Source organism: Anas acuta, chromosome 27, assembly GCF_963932015.1.
Source record: "Anas acuta chromosome 27, bAnaAcu1.1, whole genome shotgun sequence".
Lineage (NCBI taxonomy): Eukaryota > Metazoa > Chordata > Aves > Anseriformes > Anatidae > Anas > Anas acuta.
Genome location: NC_089005.1, coordinates 2,177,456 through 2,190,369, shown reverse-complemented (window position 1 = coordinate 2,190,369; position 12,914 = coordinate 2,177,456). Strand labels below are relative to the sequence as shown.

The 12,914-nt window shown below is 45.2% G+C and overlaps 1 protein-coding gene across 1 annotated transcript in view; it reads left to right on the top strand.

Annotated features, from left to right (window-relative positions):
• The first annotated feature begins 591 nt into the window (after positions 1-591).
• The window catches only part of LOXL2 (lysyl oxidase like 2), a 43,329-nt gene continuing 31,006 nt past the window's right edge, over positions 592-12,914 (top strand). Inside the window, exons 1-3 of the mRNA XM_068662036.1 lie at positions 592-751; positions 8,340-8,779; positions 10,558-10,733. Of these exons, the coding sequence (XP_068518137.1) occupies positions 8,419-8,779; positions 10,558-10,733 (537 nt within the window). The 5' untranslated portion in view covers positions 592-751; positions 8,340-8,418. The remainder of the gene's footprint in view (positions 752-8,339; positions 8,780-10,557; positions 10,734-12,914) is intronic.

Sequence of the window (12,914 nt, the reverse complement as noted above, 5' to 3'; positions counted from 1 at the left end):
AGAATTGTTTTTAGCATCTAGGTAGTCCTCAGGACTGAGGACTACGGAGTAACTCTTGCTGCAGATCTGGATGGTTTTTTAAGTCTGTGCAGCTCGAGCTGCTGTATTTAAGGGTTTTAATATTGAGCAGCTGGAAAAAATCGAGTTGCTGGATGCAGAAGGGTTAAGGCTGGTGATACCCAAGTAGCTGTGGAGATGGCATGCGGTAAAGTCTGTGAAAGGGATCTAAATTTGAAGATGCTGAGCTGTAAGACCACGCAGCCCTTTGTATGGGGAGGGTGCTTGGCACTGAGGCTCTGAACCAACTTGGGCTGCTTAAAAAGTGCTGTGATCAATCACATAGCATTATTTAACATTGATAACAATGTGATTCCAACTATTAGTTCCCTAGGAACTTCCTGAAAAAGCATTCCCATTCCTAACCCACCTCCTTCCTCGCGATCCTGGCGAGGTTTTCCCCCCCGTTTCTGTTCTGTTCGCGGCGCTTCTGCTCAGATTACAAGACAAGCCCATGATATCACCCGCTATGAGCCGAGGCTAAAGGGGCTGGGTCTTGGGAGGGGTTTGCTTGGCTAACTCTAGTGAAATTTGCCAGGAAGCAGCAGCTTCTTGCAGCATATTTCTCTGGCTGCAGGATATTTTCCAGCGCAGAGGGGACCACTCCGGCGGCGCGCGTAGCCCAGAAGAAAAAGCTTCATGAAGCACGCCGGGACAGGGGGCTCCTCCAGCACAGCCTACCACTAACCCCAAGGTAAATGCAAACCCCACAGACTGCAAGCCGGGACGGTGGCATTACTGCTAGGGAATGCAGGGGCTGATGGATTGGGTTAAACATTGCTAACCCTCTCTTGCTTCGGGGCTGAAAGTTTGATCTTGCTTCTTCTGTTTTTCTCTTTGAACTTGTTTTCCTTCTCTCCCGTCAGTTATTAAGCATGATGGTTAGACGTTACAGGGATGAGATGTTTCTTCTAATTCCTGTCTCCTGAGACTTGCTTTGGCAAGGGTGGGATGGCACAGATACTCAGTGTCACTTTGCAAAGATGTTGTGACCAAGTTAAGGATTTTCTCCCCTTGCTTGCTCACAGGCACGCACTAATGAAGTAAAAAAAGACATGTTGCAGGCTGTCTACAAGTTGAGGCAACACGTATTCAGTAAGATGATTAAAATATGTTTGATTTAGACCAGAAAGCTACGTTACATGCCATCAACATTGTGTAAATGTCACCGGCTAAACTTCAGAAGCAGTTTAAGTTCTCCTCTCTGAATAACTGCACTCTTCCAGAGGGAAAGGCTTCAGTGCAGCTGGGCAGAAGGTGTAAAGCAGATAAGTCCTGAGCTGAGAAACTTTTCTGCTGGCATGCTCGGGATTCCCACCCTTTGCAAAGCAGCCTTCAGCCTACCGACAACTTGTATTAATTAGGCTGGTTTATCATGAAGCAATCACAGCAGTTTTCAGGATGCCTGCAGGATAGGCAGTGGCATTCACCTGAAAAGTGAAACGTGGGACTGTGCCTGTCTGCAATGAACACAGCTGGGGCTGGCTGAGTTCTGATTCTTCAGCATGCACACCGGTAACTGCCTTCTTTTCAATTAGTTTTTTGTTGCCTAATTAAAAAAGGTGTTACTGTATGTGGGTAAAAAAAGATCAGTAAGGACCAATGCAGTTTAGTACTTATTATTTTATTTTTATTTATTATTCAGTATTTATTAGTATTATTTATTAGTATTAGTAAGGACCAATACAGTTTAGAAGACCATATACAAAGCTCCTGGTGTAGTTATTTGGGAGCAATAGCAGGAATAGCAGTTAGCAGGTCTATAATTGGCTCGTAATGACAACATTGCTTTCAAATTTGTACTGAATAGGGGCTGAAACTAATTGGCTTTAGGGTTCCTACTTGCCAGTTTCATTTCATCTGTATTGAGCCACCCACAGTGGTGGAATTTTCTTGGTTGGAAGCTAGAGAGCAGTTAGGAAACATGAAATATTAGCATGACCTAATATTTGATGGACCCCAAAACGCATGCTTAGTAATGTTCTCTCGTTATTTCTTCCCTCCTATTTTTATATATATTTATGTATTTTCTCACCTATTTTTTCAATAGGTTGACTCCCAAGGTTATTGTCTTCACCTTACTGCACCACTGACTTTCCTTCTGTGTTTTTTTCTTTTTCTTTCTGTTTCTTGCTTTTTTTGTGTGTTTTTTGTAACCTTTTATCTTTTCTCCTCCTGAATTGTTTCATAACATCAACTCACGGAATGGTTTGGGGTGGAAGGGACCTTAAAGATCACCTAATTCCCATGGGGAGGGGACACCTTCCTCTAGACCAGGTTGCTCAAACCCCCATCCAACCTGGCCTGAACATCTTCGGTGCTGTTTAAAAACCCAGCGATGTCCTTTCTAAGAGATGGCAGCTTCAGTGGAAGGAACTGTTCAGCACATCACCGGTCAGTTGGGCTTGCAAAACATTTTTTTGGGAAAGCTTTTGGAGCGTGTGTGCAGGTACATGTTTACTATGAGTGTCTGCAAATACATTGAGAAAGATCCCACTCCTAATCTGTAGTAATGTTGATGGAAATTTATTATTCAAGGTATAAGAAAATTGGAATGCAGACAGAGATAAGAACATGATGTTCTGAACTCAACCTGTGGTACTAATGGGTTAGGCTCTATTAATTAAGGCAATGTTACACAGGAGCGTGAGGGGAACCTTATTTTCAGAGAATTTGCTGATGCTCTTCAGCCTTAGGGACTACACAAATATGTTCTGGCTCTGTGAATGTGTGTCAGCTGTATTTTAATGCAGTACCTTTTTGTAAGGTCTCTATTCATGTACTAATCATGTACTCCTAACACAAAAAGTTCAATCCTATAGCTCTAGTTGCCACTGCTGCTTTTGCTGAGAGAGATCAGATCACTTGTTCATGGTAATAGCATACACTAGCTGCGAATTAAAGAACTTATACTACTTGTTTTTTTAAAAAAAATGCTTTATTTAACTGTTTTGGAAGTGTCTTTGGGAATAAGTTCTGTTTCCTATTAAGAGCAGAGCACAAGGTCTGTGGAACAGCCAGCTGGTGCTGGCCAGGAGCCTGAGGGTTGTCATGATTCACATCTCTGTTCATCTGTGTTCTTCGACACCAGGCAAAGGGAAGAGATAAGGAAAATAAAGATCTTTTTCCCGAAATGAAGTGTATTTGAATTGCAGCTGTGGCATGGAGAGAAGATGCTGCGTGTGTCCATCAGATCCCTGGGCAAGGCTGTTTGGTTGGTTGTTTGTTTCCTTTTGAGGTAAATGAATGCGTCAAGGGGCTAAAACAAAGCAAATGTGAATTGCTTCAGTTGAAGGAACAGATCTGAGAAGAGCTTGCAGCCTCGCACACAACTTTGGAGAGCGGTTATTTCTAAAGGTTTGGATCTCATGGATCCAACCCAATGATGGTACAGGGGATTAGACAAACACACTAATTTTTTTATTTTATTTTTTTAGTTAGACCTGTAGCAGTCCTTCAAATGAAAACAGCAGCCAAGTGCCTTTTCTGTCCCTATTCTCATAACTTGTGTGTTTGTCTATCAGGACTTCTTTTTTGTGTCTAGCCTCAATACCAAGTGATGGCAAACAAGTCTATGGGTTTGAATTGTGCCAGCTTTACCTCTGGTCCCACAGAATATACTGGGACTTTCTCTCTTTCCCTGCAGCATCCCACCAGGCTGGAAGAAGCAGGTTGCATTTGTTACCTTCCCTGATGTGACTGTTGAATTTGCTCCTGGTTGCACTTGGCCGGTGTGCATTAATGTGAAATTTGCTGTCTTAAGGTAACTTAACGGAGCATTGCTGGATCTACAGTCCCAAATCAACCACTTGAGACTTTCCTTTTGTTGCCTGGAGAAGGAGGGGAGCAGGAAAGCTGGTGTTTCTGTCTCAGTCCGAGCTGATCTATTGTTTTGATGATTTGGCGAAATTAAAAAGGGATTCGTGCTGCTTGGACAGGCTTTAGGTTTGGGGAGATGAATAGCCTATTAGTTTCACCTGGTGGATTCTCTGAAGAAGTAAAAGCTCAACATTTTGAAATGAAATTGCTGCTCTCTTCCCTGTGTGCCTATCTGTTCCTTTTCAGACGGGAGCCCTGAAAAGAGTTGAGTCAGCAGCTTGCAGGAGCATGCCTTAAAGCCTTAAATTACAAGTTAACACAGTGATGGAGAATCATCGTATGGCCTGAAGTACGGGATGGGGAGCCAGGAGACCTGGAGTATTTTCCTGGCTTTTCCACTGCCTTTATTCAAGAAATTTTTTAATGCTCCGTCTTGGATTCTTTTGAATGGGGAGACCAAAATATATGCTTTTAGGATTACATCATTACGAAGTCTGGAGGCTATTAAAGAGAGGATTTGAGGGGAGGAATGAGCCCTAAAGTAGAGGGAATAGCCAGCACAAAGCAAACATCTTGTGGATCTAAGCCTAGGTTTCTTTTTGGGTAGTTCTGCATATGCAGCTCTCTTCGAGACTTGATGAAAAAAAGTGTCCAGATTTTGGTCATAGCAGATGACCAGATTTATCTAAATACTTATTAAATGTTGTTGTTGTGGCTTATGATGCTATGATAAATGCAGGTGCAGTTGGCTCCTATTTAATGCTGTCCTTGTTTTTGTATCTTTTACTGCTCTTAATTGAGTCTATCACCGTGTCATCAGTGTTCTCGTTGAAGAGTGGTGAAAAAATCATTGTGAAATCTTCTGTGCTGCCAAAAATTGCTTTATCAAATCTCTAGACCAGTTTTTACTGCTTGTCTTGCCTCCTGATGAAAGCAGCACGGACATCTCACCCTGATAGATGGATAGACGAATGCCTCCACCAGAAGATGCCCAAACACCCATGGAGATGCCTCCACCAGAAGATGCCCAAATATTTCCTCTCCATAATCCCTATTGTCTTGATGGGAAGCAGGCAGGTTTCTTGTGGAAATACTGCAATATTCCTGTGCTCAGCCTCCCCGGGACTCAGCTTTTCCTGACGTCGTGACTTGGTCTGAATAGTTTCTCTTAAGCGCCTCAATAAACAAGACCGCTGGGTATGCACGGTTTTATTTCTGGGGTGATGCAAGCACTGTGGAAGCTTTGTCTTTTCGTGTTTGAATGTGTGACTGTTTCGAAGCGGACGGTAATATGACCTGAAGGAAAAGCAGGCTGTGGTTGCTAGTACACACTGCAGGGTTGTCTCCCGAAGCGTGTGGAGCTGCTGCTGGGCTGGGCTTACCGAGAATCCCTCTGAGATTCACCTCCACAGGTACAATGGGACTAAAAGGGGGATTTCTGATTTTTTTTATTATTTTTTTTTCCCAATACCTCCTCCTGTAGGAGCCTCAACTGCTCCTCGAGGTATCCCGGTGATGATGGGACACAAAGCTGTACAACCCGAGCACAAAACCTGTGTGCCCTGAGTCATTTTCCTTGGCGAAGGTTCAGGATTAAATTCATACGGGGTTTTTAAAATACCTTTTTGGTAGTCAGACCCCCCTCTGTGGAGCTAGGGGCTCTCAGGCAACCTTATCCTTCCTCCCCAGGCTTTCTCGAGTTCTGTGGTTAATGTTTTTTTCATCGTCTTGCACGACTCTGAAAACCTGTAAGCTTCGAGGGAGCAAAATCAAATTACCCTGCCTTATGGCATCTTAGGGCTCCTGGGGTGCTGAGCCACCAAGATTTGAAAATCGCACCTGCAAGATTTGCTGTAATCTAAGTCGGTACCTCCCTGGGTGATCTTGGTACCCATTAAAATAACCTGGAAGTCTCTTGTGCCATCCCAGCCCCACCAAGCTGCTCGGGGGCCGCGAGGTCTCCTGGCTCTGTGATGTTTTTAAAAGGCTCTGGCACCGTGCAGGGTTCTGTCTGCTTTATTAATTAACGCTTCGGGGAGCGCCGCTCTCAGCTGGTAGCTATTACATCCTGCCTCTTGAATGGCTTCCCCAAATTGTTGTGTCTTTTGGCTGAAATCCTTCAGCAAGACGACCCAGGAGCTTTGGTTTGAATGGGAGGCAGTCCTGGAAAGTGGAGTTGCAGAGTTTTGGGCTATTCCCTGGCCTCCGATCACGAAAGACCCCTATTAGCCGGAGCACGGAGCTGACCGCTGGTCAGTGTTTGCCTTGGCATGAGGAGGGATAAAGCGAAACAAGCTGACCTGCTGGCTACACATCGTTTGTTGGTCCTTTTCTCCTGCAAAATATTCTTCGTTGGGTTACTATTGAGCTTTCTGGTGTGCCATAAACCATGAACTGTAAGCTAGAGGGGAATTTGGCGTCTTGTGTTGATGACGATGACGTGCCTTATCTCCCGAGAGCTTTCTTCAGGACGTGACTCTAAGGCTACACACCACAATTTATTTGCTTTTTCCTTCTCAGATATCCTTCGTGTGGCTGCCTGCTGCACAAAGACCGTGCAGATGCTTCACCAGGTCCCAGCAATATGCAGAGACCCTTCAGTCCCACTTAGTTTCCTCTCAATATTTTCTGAGGCTTCTCAAATCTGATTTATGCAGTAGCAAGAAACAACAGCTACGTCAAATGAAGTATGTCAAAACAGATGTTTAAAGAAGATTAGGAGCAAAAAACAGATTTTCTGAAGACCATCAGGCTTGCAGCTCTGCTGGGCTCGATGTTACCCCCCTCTCCAGTATTTCCACTTATAACTAACATATGTTATTCTTCTCTGTTATGATCTAAGGGGCTTTCTTGATTATTATTTTTATCCTCTTCACAACAATCACGCTGCCCATGTGTTTATCCTCTAGGCTGCAAACCATCTTGTATCCTTGAAAAACATTGCACGAGGTTTCTTTTGAAATCCATACGAGAAGGTATTGAAGTCAGGCGTGTCTGACAAGTACTAATGTGCCTGGACTCGGGAGCCTTTTATTTTTACAGAATATATCTCCTGCCCTGTGACTGCGTTTGCTTTGGGAAATCCCCTTTGTTTGCAGCTGGTGAAGAGCAGCCTTGTGAAAGCAGTTGTGTTTCCTTCCTCTCTGCCCCTTTAGCTCTGATGTGGGGCAGGAATTCATTTTATTCCTCTCTCAGCCCTCCCAACCTGCAAAAATTGGAGAAACACCTTGTTTCCATGCCAGTTTTTCTTCGAATGCCTGGTGAAAATGTACAGGTCTCAGTCTGGTCTCAAAGCTGAGATTTGAACTGAGGTGTCCTGAATTTCGGGCTGTTTCTCTGCTATTACTGATATTCCTCCCTAGCTTGAAATGCTGCTTAAAGAGTTTTGTTGTGTCTTCATGCACGTGTGATCGTCTGGTCATTTTTTGGGGGGGATAGTTGAGACCCAGCAAAAACACCGAAGGATTTTTGCTTCTTGACATCTGGTTTGGGAGCCCAGTCTTTCCCCCTCTCCCTCCCCTTTGCTGGCTGCCAGGAAATAATGGAGCTTTAAAGGGCTGGGGAGCTTTTTCCCACTGCTCTCTGGCATTGCTTCACTTGGAAACTATTCAACCATCAGCCTCCATGTGTGCTACTCGGCCGCTCCGTGTGCCGGGTGGGGAGTACGTGAGTGGGAAGCGGGCAGAAAAATCACCAGCCTTTAAACTTCGCATAGTATCCGGATGAAATTCCTCCAATGAGTCAAAAAAAAATAATTGCTGGTTCATACCATGGCTAGCTTATGCAAGGATTTAGCGGTTGTGGGACCCAATCCAGGCTTAGCAACCAAAAACTGGAGATTATTAATGCCAGTTAGGGCTAGGTGAGATTGCTTTTTCATTGTCTGCCTACGTGAATGAGTGCTGATCCTCTGCAGAGGAAACTGGAGGTATGGCAGCAGAAATAAACCTTCTGTCATCATATTAGGAAAACAGATTTCGGTATAAATACCTCACTTCTGACCACGTTGTATTATATTTCATTACCCTTCTAGTTTTCCATTGTTTAAGTGATGGTTTGAGTTTCTTTTATTTAAAGGTGGTATGGGGAAAAAAATGGTTCAGTTCTGTCCCGGTCTGATTTGCCACCAAAGTTGGCCATCGCTTGCTAGAGGCACTAAACTACTGGATTTGCAGAGGAATAGGAAAATCCTATTTCTAGCATTTGTGACCTGTAGAATTTTGCCTTGGAAAAAAATATTTTCCAGCCAAAATGATTTGGCAATTTAACCTAAACTTGCAAATGCTTTTCGTGGGTTACTTTTAATTTTCTTCTCCCACCTCACAAGAAATAATTTACTTGACTTTGGTTTTGACAGGCAGCGCTGGACGTGGTCTCTCCCATAGGTTTATCCCCTGCTGAAGCAGGAGGTACAAATCCCAACGTCATTCCCGAGCCTTACTCAAACTTTCCTTTTGTTTCAGGACAGCCACACAGCACCTACCTGCACTGATCGGCAGCTGCTAGCAGAGGATTTGGCTCTGAGAACTGTGAGCACTGAAAATGGAAAGATTCCTGGGTTTTAACCATAACCACTGTTTCTTCATGCTGTTCTTCATCTCCCTGAGCCCGCTGGGCCTTGCCCAGTACGAATACTGGCCCTACCTCCCCGGTTACCCCGAGCCACCCCCCCAAGTCTACCAGCCCCCCCAAAGGCCAGCAAACGTCCCCAAAATCCAGCTGCGGCTGGCGGGGCAGAAGAGGAAGCACAACGAAGGCCGAGTGGAGGTGTTTTACAGCGGCGAGTGGGGCACGGTGTGCGACGATGACTTCTCCATCCACGCTGCGCATGTGATCTGCAGGGAGCTGGGCTACGTGGAGGCTGTGTCTTGGCTACCGAGCTCAAAATATGGGAAAGGAGAAGGTAAGGTAACTCAGGAGCAATAGCGGTGTCTCTCCAACCCCGATAACTCTTGACCTGAATTCAAGATGTGGTGATGTTGCCTACAAATGTAACGAGAAACACTTCCTGGTGAAGCAAGGCCTCACCCCCAACCCAAACTGCACATCCTTCCTTTTTTGCTCTGTTAGTTAAATGTTGGCCTACGGAGATTTTTTTCTCAAAATACGAAAGCTTGGCACGCTGTCGATGTAACCCACAGACAGGTTATTTCCACTGCAGCAGGGATAAACGTGCTGTATGGCTGTTACTTAGCGCCACTCGTTAGTGCTCACACCTATAAAATTGCCCATTAAAGAGCCAGCAGGCCTCAACGTTGACTTGAGTGAAACGCGAAACCTTGAATGTTGTCCCAGGCTGTGGATTTTGGCTCTTGGGGTAGAGCAGGAGATTTCTGAGAGAGAAAGAGGCCATGACATCTGAAAACAAACCAGAAATTTGTCGCCACGTGACTTGATGGGAGCGAGCATCCTCTGTGTGGGTTCAATCCTGATGGGGAGCCCGTGCAGAGGGGGTTGTAGCAGATCCTTCATCAACACCCAAACGTGTTAGGGCTGCTGGAAAGCAGCTGGGACAGCCAAGGGAAACAGCTCTGACTGCTCCTGCAGAATCTCCTCCTGGCTCTGGAGGTCAGGCAGTCCTTTCTACCCAAAGGATGTATTATTATTCTTCAGACAGACAAAGTCTTGGGGACCGTAAAATAGGGGAGTATCTTGTTGGCTGTTGCTCCTTGCAATTTAGGGGATAAATTGCAGGGAGCAACGTGTGCCCAGCACGTTTCCAAAGGAAAAGCAAGCACATCATAAAGGTAAATCCCAGAGAAGCTCTTGGTTCTCTGCTCTCAGCTGCTCCTTAGAAAACATGACCTAAAGTTCTCCGAGTGACACCTATTGATTTTTTGTCTGCTTGTTAGTCAATTCTAAAGAATCTGATTTGTTTTAATATAATATACATATGTGCACGTTTTTTGTTGGAGGAGAAGTGGTGATGATAGTCTGGAAACTGGATCTGGCAATGGGTTTTCAAAGAGCACCCAAATAACAGGAGGTTGCAATCAGCAGTGGGCTGTTAAATCTTCTGCCAAAAAAACGCCTTTAAAAAGTGGGGGCATTTAATGAAAACTTGGAGCTCTCTCATAGAAGAGGTTTAACGAGGATTTAGCAAACAAGAAATGATGTACAGAGAAGCCTTAAATACAGAAGGGATGATTTAGTGAGAGTGATTAGAGGGCAGGATCTAAGCAGGCAAACCGAGGGGACCCGATGACAACGCCTGCTCCAAAGTGGCTTATTAGGAGATCGGTTTTCAACATGAGCAAGTTTCCAGCAGTGATCTCCTTCAGGCTGATGACCCTTTGCATGCTAACACAACAGCAAGCAGTGGTGGCATGAGGAGCTTCTGGCTGGGATGTCCCTGGCTAAGCAATCCTTTGGCCACGCTGGTTGCTGTTGGACTGTGGAGGTCCAGAGCCTCCGTGGTCAAGGCTTCACTTGCATCATTCAAGCCTATAGCCTTAAATATTGTATTATATTTACTTATTATATTACATTGAGGGATTAATTTTCTTTTTTTAATACAATGCAGATAAGTGAGAGCAATGGGGAGGAGAAGTTTCCATTTTTGGTGTTCCTTAGCGTTTTTATTCAAGGTTATTTTTAGCAGTAATCTCTTCCCCTGATATATTAAGAACAATTTACCCTCTTTCTGAGTCTCATTTCTGTGTTGTTTTTTTTCCCCTTCAGGGAAAATTTGGATGGACAACGTCCACTGTAATGGCAAGGAAACCACCCTGGCAGCGTGCACGTCAAATGGCTGGGGAGTAACCGACTGCAAACACACCGAGGACGTGGGAGTGGTGTGCAGCGAGAAGAGAATCCCTGGCTTCAAGTTTGACAACTCGCTGCTTAACCAAATAGAGGTAAATGTACTTCAAAATCCCTAGCAGCTAATCAGGAGGTTTCTGTCGACAGGGACCTGTACGTTGTAGGTTATCCCAGCTGTGCCCCATGGTTAAAGCACACTTTTTGTAGTACTTCTAGGTGCTGGCTTCAGGTGCAACTTTCAGAGCTGAATTTCAGCTGTTCAAAGCTTTACATATTTAAGAAGAATTCAAAAGGATTTTTTAATAGCATAATAAGTAAGGAGACACTATTATTCCTCCTGTTTTGCAATCGTTTAATGGAATGGATGGATTTACAGGGAAAGATCTGAAGAGATTTTTGGAGTGCTTAGCTAAGCAATGATGACACGAGTGTGATAATTCTATGGAAATATTTGTGGGAATGGGGAGCCAGCACTAGAAGCGATGAAATGAAAGTGAACAGAGGAAAACGTGGGCTGGTCACTAGGGGAAAGGTTCTGGGTTGTGACTGGATTTGTCTGCTGAGCCGAGGTTGAGACTCCTGGGGAAATGACAGAAGCAAATCTGCTGAAACGCAGCTGAACCAGAATTGATAGATTTCTGCAGAATAGTGGTCTAGGGGGGAATAATCCAGGAGGGAATGCTGAGCTGGAAAGAAGCTGGGCTGAGCTCTTCAAAGGAAAAAAAAACGTATGCTTCTTCAGAATTTCAGGTTGGAAAATATTTGTGGCCACTCAGCTAACATCTCCCTTGTTTCGGATGCTCTGGTGCTGCAGCATGCAGATTCGCTGGTTGCCCTTGGTTAAAATACATCAAAATAAACCCTCCAGTAACCACAGGCAAACCTTATTTTAAGCAGACAGGGAACCCAGGGTGTATCACATACCACAGCGTGGTTTCCATGGCTGAATCTTGGCTCTGTTCGTGGTCTGAAACAAAGGGTACAGCGTTTTTTCTCGCTTTAAAACAAAATTATTCTAGCAGTTCCTTCGCAGCCCCTGATTGAGAGAGCAGGCAGCGTTCAGCACTGATGCAAGGCTCCCACGCAGGGGGCAGATGCAGGATACGAGAAGGGGAACTCTCTTTGTGCCTTGACCTGGCTTTTTTTGGCTAAGGAGAGGAAGGAGGCCTTCCAAAGGGATCCCAAATTGCCTCAGCCGATGGCACGGCTGCTGCTCAGGGAGCGGGGCGAGATCATGGAACATCGGCGATGGCTTTGGCAGGCGCCCACATCCCCAAAGCCACAGCGAATCCTCAAAACGGAGGCCTGGAAGAAAAGAAAGATGCCTTAGTCTAGACGGAGGTCGCATCACTCCGAGATGCTTCAGGTATTAATCATGAAAGCTTTGGAGGGCTCTGCTTTTCCATGAGCTAAGCGCTGCCGTTTGGCTAACGAGCGGAGCACGCTGGGGTGACTGAGGGAGGCTTGAGCTAATGTGTGGGTGTTTGGGCTTCATGCAGGATAAGTAGAATGAATCATGAAACAGTTCTTGTGGTGGAAGACGGGGTCACCAGCAGGAGAAATCAATGCAGGATAAGTGAAATATATGCGGAATAAGTCATATTCCCCACGTCCTGGCAGCTCTTGGGGTCTAGGTATGGGTGAAGGCGTTCACCACGATGACAAGTAGCAGCACTGGTGACTAAAGGCACTGAAATGATGGGAGTGGGGAAAAAAAAAATAAAGGAAAAGCTTTGGTTTTAAGCTCCTGTGCGAAGCTGAGAGCTGTCAGCCTGCCTCCCTGCTGGTGGCAGGGAATAGCGGTGTATTTTCTCACCCCCAGCTCTGCGTGCTGGGTTCCTAATGCTGCTGTTAACCTGTAGCTTGACGTCTGTCAACGGGACAAATTCAAGGATCCAGAACGATTTGTGTGCCCACTTCTCCCTTACACATCACTGCTCGAGTCTTCTGAACAACTCGGGGCCACGCTGTTACTTCTACTCTGCAAAACCAGGCTGATTTTTCTCATACCCCTTTAAAGTCACTGGGAGCCAAGGAGCTCTTTTTTCTGCTTTAATGCAGCAGGAGCAAGGCTAAAGGTGATGTGCTGTAAATTTTCTAAATGCCGTTGTGGAAGTACGTTTCAGTCGCAGCTAGCTGTCAAATGTTTCAACTCCTCTCCCCCCTCTTTTTTTTCAGCTCTCCTTCTCTCAATCTTTGCTTTATCTCGTTAGCAGCTGGCGTGCCACAGTTTGAGTCAGAGCTGCTGAGAAGGGTTACTCATAGGGTCATAAACT